The 9,759-nt window shown below is 35.7% G+C and overlaps 3 protein-coding genes across 8 annotated transcripts in view; 2 read left to right on the top strand and 1 right to left on the bottom strand.

Moving 5' to 3' along the window:
- The window catches only part of LOC107654438 (period circadian regulator 3), a 22,441-nt gene extending 21,344 nt beyond the window's left edge, over positions 1-1,097 (top strand). For all 6 annotated transcript variants that reach the window (XM_016441494.1, XM_016441493.1, XM_016441491.1 and 3 more), the window contains one exon: positions 295-1,097. In XM_016441494.1, the coding sequence (XP_016296980.1) occupies positions 295-1,037 (743 nt within the window). In that variant the 3' untranslated portion in view covers positions 1,038-1,097. The remainder of the gene's footprint in view (positions 1-294) is intronic.
- A 1,695-nt stretch (positions 1,098-2,792) lies between these two features.
- On the top strand, positions 2,793-5,710 carry LOC107654405 (period circadian protein homolog 2-like). Its single transcript, XM_016441451.1, has 4 exons — positions 2,793-2,814; positions 3,429-3,615; positions 4,033-4,181; positions 5,630-5,710. Exons 1-4 carry the CDS (start codon positions 2,793-2,795, stop codon positions 5,644-5,646), a joined length of 375 nt encoding a protein of 124 aa, XP_016296937.1. The 3' UTR covers positions 5,647-5,710.
- Positions 5,711-7,723: 2,013 nt separating this feature from the next.
- Positions 7,724-9,625, bottom strand: LOC107654437 (prepro-urotensin II-beta-like). Its single transcript, XM_016441490.1, has 4 exons — positions 8,857-9,625; positions 8,338-8,463; positions 7,921-7,964; positions 7,724-7,822 (listed from the first exon to the last, which is right to left on the bottom strand). The coding sequence occupies exons 1-4, from the start codon at positions 8,960-8,962 to the stop codon at positions 7,724-7,726; spliced, it is 375 nt and encodes a 124-aa protein (XP_016296976.1). The 5' UTR covers positions 8,963-9,625.
- Between the last annotated feature and the right edge of the window lie 134 nt (positions 9,626-9,759).

Below are 9,759 nucleotides of genomic sequence, written 5' to 3'. Positions count from 1 at the left end.
TATAAATATAAAATTTAATCGGAGCAGGGTCTGTATTTATTTATTTATTTATTGGTATTACATTGGCTGTAGCATCAGCTATTGAAAAAGCTGAATTGGTTGGGCCTTAGTTTGAACTACAACATTTGAGTTATTTGGCCAGTTTTTAACAGTATTTTATACTGCACAATATAGGAAATTAACTGTAATGTTTCACAGAAATAAAATGCATTAGCCGTGAACATTAACGTCTCCCATACAGCAGTATAATTGTGTGTTGAGACTCATTAACTCTCCTTTCCCATCTACTCTCAGCTGATGTTGTGCGTCCTCCAAACAAGCACAAGCGGCCCAAACCAGAAGACTTATCCGACAGCTACGGCTCCCAGCCGGGCAAATACTGGTCACTTCCCAGACCCACAGGAGCACCTCATTCCTCCTGGCCGTCCTCGGAGTCGTCTCAGCCCCCGCCATCCAACATTGGCTTTGTGCCACCCATGGCAGTACCAATGCAGTCGGCCCCTTACTTCAGTCTGCTCGGTGCAGATCAGCAGCCCATGGTGGTCCAGCCTGACCAAGCTGTCCAGAACCTCCAACCCATGCCTCCCATGACTCCCATGATGGTCGTCCTGCTTCCTAACTACCCCATGTACCCCGGCAACAATGGCATGTATCCGCAGGGGATGCCCGTCCCGGCGCCCGGAGTCGTTCCCCAGCCTCCCTTTAATATGGGCGGCTACATCCCGCCTGGTTGCCACATGCCACATGGATCTCCATCTCAGGGGCATCCTCCAGGGTCCAGCGTCACAGGAGCTGGGATGCCACCGGGTGCCTCGGCGGAGGTCGACTCGATACCTGCCCCTTGGTTTGGGGAAGACCTTGATGCAGCGCAACCTACAGCACTCTTCTCCAGCTCTCGCTCCAGCTCGCCCATCCAGCTGAACTTACTCCAGGAGGAGCTGACCAAACCCACCGAAGCCCAGAACAGCACCGGTCCAGAGAGTCTGCATGAGCACCACGCCAAAGCGGTGAGACCAACTGAGATCGGACTTGAGTAGTTTCCAGAAGTTGAAATACCCTGAGGAGTGACATGATCTACTCCATCTGAAGCTATTTTAAAAAGTATTTTATTCAAATATTTTTGTAATTATGGTGCATGTAGTTTTTATGACCTCATATTATGTTACTATATTAATAATTAATGAAATACTTAAAATAAAATATGTATTTAATACTTTGTAAAATTCATATGAAAGGGCCTTGAGAGACCAATTGTTATTTAAGTAATTATTATTAAAATACTTAAATTGAAGTAAATTTTTCAAATATATAAAAAATATGAAAAAAGTGACGTGGAAGGGCTGTAAGAGACCAATTGTTTGTTTTTGTTTTTTCAGAAATAATAATTAATAAAATACTAAACATGTTAAAGGAAAAAAAATTCAAATACTTATAAGAAATCACTTCAAAGGGCCCTAAGAGACCAATATAATTATTTATTTTTAAAATACTTAAATACTTATATTTAAGTAAAATATTAGAATATATTTAATAAACTAAATTTATATAAATATGTTATAATAAAATAAATTTATATTTAATAAAATTCATATTTAAAATATTTTAAACATTCATGTGGAAGGGCTGTAAGAGACCAATTATGTTATTATATTAATTATTATTAAAATATTTAAATATGAAGGTAAAATGCATTAGAAATATATATTCAACATCAAAAGTTGATGTTAAAAAGCCTTAAGGGTCCAGTTATACTGCTATTATAATAATTATTTCAAAAATGTAGTAAAATATTAAAAACGCTTCAGGCAGTGGCTCCGGGGAGTCGGGACTCTGTTCTAACGGAACATCTACCAGCCATACCGGTGCTGTTCAAAATCACTCGTCCATGACACTGAATGTTGTGTGGAAAGAATTATGCATGTTTTTTTTGCATTGAATTTCCATTATCAGAAAAAAATTTTGTTTTGTTATGATTTTTGTTTTGTTCTAAATTTCAGTCTTAGGCCCCGTCCACACGGAGACACGTTTAGCTGTATACACATCAATTTTGTATCGTATAGGCGTTTCGTCCAGACGGATCCGGCGTTTTGGGAGAGTGAAACTGATATTTTTTGAAACCGGGTCCCAGAGTGGATAAATCTAAAAACGCCGCCCTTGCATTTTCATGTGTACAGCGAATCCGTATAATTTATGAAATCATCAGCCCATGTCTCGCCCCTAGTCAGACACCGCTACGCTACGCCACGCCACGTAGCAGCAACAAAAACATGAACAAACACTGAACGATTGTCTTTTTATTAACTAACATTAACACAGAGTAATCAATGTATTGTTCCATGTTTGTTTGTATACCACGCGCAAGGTTTATGCACATAGTCCAAGTCTTCTTCTCAGTTTTTAGTGTATCTCTGTAGCAGAAATACAGCGCCACATGCTGGTCTGGCATGTATACTACATCGTTTTGTGTCAGTAATTTAAAAATATATAAAGTATTAACATTTTTGTAAAATTTCGTACGAAAAGTATTTTTTTAAATGTTAAACATTAAAATATATATGAATACACGTACATATTTTGTAAAAATTGGAAAGGGCCTTAGTCGTGTGGACGCAGATATTTCTTGAGACGAGGGGAAAGAAAAGATTGGATAGGGAAAGCTCTGGCTTCGTGTGGACGTAGCCTAAGTTTTGGTTAACTATAATAGATCAACCTATCTAGGGTTTGAACTAGTGATAGGTTAATTAGTCGTCAGTTAGTTGGACTGTTTCTGTCCTTTGAGATTATTAACAGAAATGGTATTTCATCCTTGTGTCAGTCAGTAATTCCTTAAAACAAAATTTTAAAGTAATATTTAAATAGCATTCAATAATATTTTATTAAATTACTATGAATGTAATAAATATGTAAATATATAATATATCGTTTTTTTTTTTGAGTGAAATATTGTGTAAAATGTGTTAAAATGTATATTTAATTTATTTAATTAAATATTTTTTCATAAATATTTCATTTATTTTATATTATATTTCTGCATTTTTGAATGTGTATGGCTGATGCTCAAGCTATATAATACCAATAAAAATAGATCATTCCCCATGTATAAAATTAGGTGTATTTTTTATTTTTTTGTATTATAGTGCTTTACCATCAGCCATACACATATGAAATTGCAGACATAAAATAAAAAATATAAATTTAAAATGGCATTTATTATTTATTAAATGCCATTTCCACCCTAATTTTTTTTTGGATGGTGTTTAATCAGTTACATAATTTCTACTACATAAACGTCTTCCAGAAAATTATTTTAATGGAAATTGAATTAAAAATGAAACTCCTCACCCTCATTTTGTTCCTGTATGACTTCCTTTTTTTATATGAAACACAAAAGTTTCATTAAACTGACCCCTAACGTTTCACGTTCACAGGCAGCAGCAATAGCAGCAAGTACTTCGCCAGCAACGATTCGTCGGACACGTCGCGGAAAGCGCGCAAGTCCACGGAGGCCCAAGAAAGGGAGCATACGACCTTCAAAATGCATGTGGACAACCCGTTATGGAGCATGATCAAGCAGACACCCGAACCCGTCATGATGACCTATCAGATCATTCCCAGGTACCAGACCCGGAACGTTTCTCGCTCTCTCTTTCTCTGAATCCTGGGTTCCCCTCTCATTCCTCTGAGAAACCTGAGAGAAACGTGACATTTTGAGCATCTCTTTCCACAGGAGAAAGAGATAGCGCTGCCAGGCTCTCTTGCCGAGGTAGTTCTGATCAAGCTAAATGTCTCATTGCGTCAGCCCTGAGGTAGGTGACTCCAGGTGACGGTACACAATGAGACCCGTGATAAAGAGCTTGACGAGGTGACACAAGCACCTTATTATGAACGGAGGAGAGGGCGAATCTGCCAGGCTTAGATGTTTTTACAGTATTAAGATGTTGAAATCAAAGCAGTGTGCTGTCGAGTGTCATCAAACAAACGTATGAGGCAGCGTAAGTGAGTTTTATTTTGTGTGTGTGGATATCCATGCAGGGATCAGGCCCAGGTTCTTCAAGAAGACAGGGAGAAGCTGGTTCTGATGCAGCCCATGCAGCCCTGGTTCACCCAGGACCAGAAGAAGGAGCTGGCCGAGGTCCATCCCTGGATCCATCAACACGGTCCCACAGGAGATCAACACACAGGTCTACAACTTATTTACATCAGGATCAAAAATATGTATTGTTATAGGCCAGTATATTGGCCATATTCTTTAATTTGAGATGGTCTACTTATGAGTGGATGCATGGCCGATTAACAGAAGAGCAATTATAAAATCTTATCTTACGACAGACTTGGATAATGCACATTGTTCCAATATATGGCACTTTCAATAGTGGTTGGATCTGAATTTAATAAAACAAACAGTATATACAGTGTGTATATATATATATATATATACAGTATATACAGTGTGTATATATATATATATATATACAGTATATACAGTGTGTATATATATATATATATATACAGTATATACAGTGTGTATATATATATATATACACACAGTATATACAGTGTGTATATATATATATATATATACTGTATATACTGTGTATATATATATATAAAATACACTTTTTTTGTGATTTTTGTTTTTGTCGTTTTTATTAGTTTTAGATTTAGTACATTTAGTAGTTTTAAATGTCTATATAGTGCTTTTAATACATTTTTATTTTAGCTTTAGTTATTTTAGAACATCAAGTTAAACTAAATGTTCCTTTGACAATTAGCTGAAATTTTAGTTTTTTACAGTACATATATATTTTTTATTTATATTTATATTTTATTATTCATATTTATATATTTTATTTCAGTTCATGTTTATTTTATTTCAAGTAACAAAAATAATTGTATGGTTAGTACATCAAGTTAAACTAAATGAAAATGAGAAATGTTTCCTTGGCAACTAGCTGAAATAAAAGAAGTTTAAGTTTTTAATGTATTTTATTTCAGTTCATGTTTATTTTATTTCAAGTAACAAAAATAATTGTATGGTTTTAGTTTTAGTTAACTATAATACCCCTGCTCATCAGGAGGTAACGCTAAATGTTTTATTTTACATTAATTTGATATGTGGTTTGCAACCATGTTTATAAAATGTCCGAAATACAGGTTTAAATGAATGAATGTAAATGTGTTGCAAATTATTAAAATATATAAAAATATCTTAAAATACATTTATAATTGCAAATATTTTTCTATATTAACTTGATTATAAGTTTATCAAAATATCTAAGGAATATGTTATGATGCTATGATTTAATTTTGATTACTACCAATTGTTAGATCCAGTCAAAGATGTCGAGACCACTGAGGGTCTACTATTTTTGCTATATTAATCATTTACACTACTGTTTACACTAAGTTTCAGGTTGGTATTTTTTTATTTATTTATTTTATTTTTTTTAATATTTAAAATGTAATTTAGTCCTGTGATCAAAGCTGAATTTTCAGCATCATTACTCCAGTCTTCAGAGTCACATGATCCTTCAGAAATCATTCTAATATGCTGACTTGCTGCTTTGCATTATTCGACTGCTATCTTTATTGTGTTTCATCATGATAACATATTTATTTCTTTTTTTAGGGTTGTGTGAGTTGTAACACCATGGAACCAGGTGAAGAACTGCATCTTCAGACTGACTCTCCAAACCCTCCCACTCCTGACCGCTACTGTCCATCATAGGACGCTAGACCCGACACAGACACCAGCCCTCTGGGACTCAGTGATTCTTCTGCTTTCAGCTGGGAATTGTAGGAAGAGAGAGACACCCGCATCCGTGTGCCAGTCTCTCATAATTCCTCCTGAGTTCACGAAACGAGGCAAGCACTTTGCACTCGATCAAACCACGTCAGAGAGAGTTTGGACACTCGCAGGAGACGGACATTGAGTGACGGTCGTCACATGACCATGCATTTCTCTCTGCTGTTCTCCGTTACAGTCCATGGACCCAAACAGCTGTGAATATCAGACTATAATTTGGTAGTGGTGTCATAGGAGCTCTTCATATTTTTTAGACTGTTGCCCAAATGTTTTTTTTTAAGAAAGGTTTTTTTCATTAATAATGTGTCCTCTACTGAATCTTGAATCTTGCAGGCTCAGGAGGGTTTATGATCGCCCAGAAGTCCCTGTAATGAGTTTCCTGAACACTTGCGCAGATATAAATGCGTATAAAAACATTAGCACTCACCGCCAAAATCTAACAGCATCTACAAATGGAAATGAATGATATTTGGTCCAGAGCACAAAGTTCTTCATTCCTTACCGAGTTCATCCAATCCAAATGAATAATTTGAATGAGGCCTTAAATTAGTTTTTCTGTCAGTGTTTTCTGTTCTCAATTTCAAATATTTTTTCCAATATACATGTGATTGAATGATGTCAAGCAATGTCTTACTCTGGTATAAAACTCACAGTGATGGTGTAATCGGAATATGCAGATATTTTTCTGTTGTGTCTGTTGGGTTGATGGGTTGAAAATTAAAACAAAATTATAAATAAATGTAAAAAAAAAAAAAAAAAAAGATTTATATAAATTTACATCAAAAAATGATGATCATTATTGTTGACATTGTGACATTTATTTTCGTGATGTGAATTTGGGAGGAAAATCTGATTAATTGTCAAAATACAAAAATAGAAATGCAATCGTAATGTTTTTTTTTAAATTAGTTATATTTATGCATTATTATTATTATTATTATATAGTATATATTATTATACTGTCGCTGGGACAGTACCCTTTAAAAGGTACACCTTTGTACCTTATTTACCACTACAGGGTCCATATTAGTACCTCAAAGCTACGTATTAATACCTTTTGAGAAGGTAATGCCCCAGAGACAGCTTTTGTACCTTTTCTGAGAGTTTAAAAATATAAAACTTCTCAAATCCATCATAAAGTACACAAAAAGATGAAAAAAAAAGAAAAACACCGCAGTTTACCGTATAATTTTCTCCAAACCTAATTTTTGTCATCTCGTCTTTATTTATTAATCTGTACTGATCTGACGTGTGTCGTTGTGAGCGTGTTTGCTGTGCTGTTCCTGAAGTCAGATTAGACGCCGTTCCTTTATGTTTTGTAGGTTGCTGCAGTAATAGAGAGCTGCCAGAGGCCCGATTACTGACCCGTCAGTCCCACCCAACAGAAAACCTATGATATGTACAGTTTTGTGATCAAAGATACACTTTGTACAGTTTTTAGAAAGAAGTGTAAATATCAGTCCAATGTATTTTACGAGAAAAAAAAAAAGGTGCAAAATACAACAAACTGTATGAAAAAAAAACATTTTGTCAAATTCAGGGAAATATTTTGACACTACATGATAACTATGAATAAAAGAACTCAATGACTCAAACACTGTTGTTTTTAAATACAATTCTCATATTTTTCAGTTTTTTCTTTTTGTATTCTCTTTAATTGTCTAAAGTAATAAGCACACTAACTTTTTTTAAACATATTTTCTTTATTTACATCAAAGCTTAAAGCATGTACAAGTATGTACAAATAAATTATCCACTATTTTTCCTACAAACATAAATATATTTCTTTGCTAATTTAGTGCATCAGGCCCACAGAGTTTGTGCACGAGTGTTGAAAATTACACGTAAAGTTCATGAGAACACGTAGGTGCATGTACTGTAAGTGTGTAAGTGCTTGAGTGTTATTAACTGGATGTTTCAGACACAGTATTTCCAGAAACACTCTGTGTTGCTGCCTCGTTTGCGATACTGCTTCCTGCCGCCCAGGAAACGACTCAACGGCTTTTCCAGCAAGACCTGAACGACAAACGTGAGTCAGTATGTTTAAATAATCCTTCATAGCTGTCTGTTGATATAATGTTCAATGATGTCATGGGTTTCATTAAATCACTCACTTCTTTTGCAGCTTGACTCGGGACAAATCCAGCTGTTTTGAGACCTGAGAGGGAAATGAAGAAGAACAAGACTAGATAAGAGTGAGTTACATCCAGCTGCTGATATCAATCCTTTCTGTTACTGTAACTTACAATTTAAATGTAAATTATTACAAAAACTGTATTAATTATTATAAATAATGTATCATTATTTCTAATATTTTATGTATAATTATTTATAATAATTTATCATTTAACTTCCTATAATTGCTGGACTAATATAAACTAATTTAAAATATTAATAAAAACTATAATAATATCTCAGTGATACTAAAATAAGACTGGAAAGCATTTCTAAGAGCAAGATCTAAGCAATTAAATTGTCCTCTGGATTCACAGCAAGTTTCAGCGAAGAGCATATTGAAATGAGCCGCTCACCATCACTGCTGATGTCTCCAGTGAAGAGGGACGGGTAACCGAATCCCGCGGCACCCTGGGACAGATACGCTTGCTTGGAGTAACTCGGGTCGTCTGGACTGACCACCTGCTCCTCTTCTACAAGAACTACAGGTGAACATGACATATAACATCAGTCTGTCTTTAAGAACATTTATAATATCAATACCGTACAAACAGTAATACTGTGAAAAATCATTACAATTTAAAATGGAATTTATTCCTGTGATGCAAAGCTGAATTTTCAGCCAATATCAATGTTGAAAACAGTTGTGCAATATTATATTAAATTATATTATATTATATAGGGCCTATTATACTGTATATTACACATTTTATATTTTAGCACATAGTCAAATTTTGATGATGAATCATGTTTTTACAGTCTTGTCATTTAAGCAGTTACCCTTCACAAATCCCTGGAGAAACCTGAGATTTGAACCTGTAGACTTTAGCTTGTTGAATCAGTGTGTGTGAATGAGAGCAGATGAAAGCTCTTACCAGGCCTGGCGTAGGTCATCTCTGCCGAATGGATCAGCGGATGTCCCAGCAGTGGTTCGAGGACACTGAGAAGCAAAGCAAAGAATAGAAAGAGTTTACACATCATGACGACACGTACAGACACACACAAACTCTCTTTCTTCCGCGACTTTAGCCAAGAGGGTCTCGTTTAAACGTGTCTGTCTTGTTTCTGTCCTGCACTTATATACCCTCCATCGCTGGCCATGTCATCTCCCCGTCTCCATCTCTGACCTCCTCCCATCCCTTCGTATATTCTGTGCTTGTAAATTCACAGAGGATGAATTAATGGATCAATAAAACTGAAAGACAGACACAGGGTCTGTGCGTCTGGGATGAGCCGCACTATTTTACCAGTTCAGGATGTAATCCAGCCGAGTTCATAAATCCGCCCGAACGCAGGTGGGAAAATGCCACTTTGCATTAGAGCTTGCAGGATGAAGTCGGCCAGGCAAATTGCCCACTTAATTCATTTATTTAAGAGGCTGCTGAGATTTATTTCCCATGATGCCCGCTGCGGTTTCCTCCTTATGATCCCCGTGCCTTCTATTTTAAGAGATGGGAAGTGGCAAACAGAAAGTGTGACCAATTTTCTTAATGGTGTAAAAAAAAAAAAGTGAGAAGTTATTTTGGCCACAGAGCTTCATGTCAATCACATTTATTAGTCTGAGTGATAGACGCACTGCTTCAACCGCACATTCATCCATCCATCCATCTATTCATCTATCTATCTGTCTGTCTGTCCGTCCGACATCTATCTGTCTATCTATATGTCTGTCTGTCTGACATCTATCTGTCTGTCTGTCTGTCCGTCTATCTATCCATCTATCTATCTATCTATCTATCTATCTATCTATCTATCTATCTGTCTGTCTGTCTGTCTGT

The sequence above is a fragment of the Sinocyclocheilus anshuiensis genome, unplaced genomic scaffold (genome assembly GCF_001515605.1).
Source record: "Sinocyclocheilus anshuiensis isolate Anshui unplaced genomic scaffold, SAMN03320099.WGS_v1.1 scaffold527, whole genome shotgun sequence".
NCBI classification, from domain to species: domain Eukaryota; kingdom Metazoa; phylum Chordata; class Actinopteri; order Cypriniformes; family Cyprinidae; genus Sinocyclocheilus; species Sinocyclocheilus anshuiensis.
This window is presented reverse-complemented; position numbering and strand designations above follow the sequence as displayed.

Excerpts from the sequence above, each read along its gene's own strand:
- LOC107654405 (XM_016441451.1), top strand. The coding sequence starts at position 2,793 with ATGGTATTTCATCCTTGTGTCA. Across the intron at positions 2,815-3,428 it reads GGTATTTCATCCTTGTGTCA|GCAGCAGCAATAGCAGCAAG; the intron begins GTCAGTAATTCC and ends TCACGTTCACAG. Across the intron at positions 3,616-4,032 it reads ACCTATCAGATCATTCCCAG|GGATCAGGCCCAGGTTCTTC; the intron begins GTACCAGACCCG and ends ATATCCATGCAG.
- LOC107654437 (XM_016441490.1), bottom strand. The coding sequence starts at position 8,962 with ATGATGTGTAAACTCTTTCTATTCTTTGCTTTGCTTCTCAGTGTCCTC. Across the intron at positions 8,464-8,856 it reads GATGACCTACGCCAGGCCTG|TTCTTGTAGAAGAGGAGCAG; the intron begins GTAAGAGCTTTC and ends GTTCACCTGTAG. Across the intron at positions 7,823-7,920 it reads CGAGTCAAGCTGCAAAAGAA|GTCTTGCTGGAAAAGCCGTT; the intron begins GTGAGTGATTTA and ends TTTGTCGTTCAG.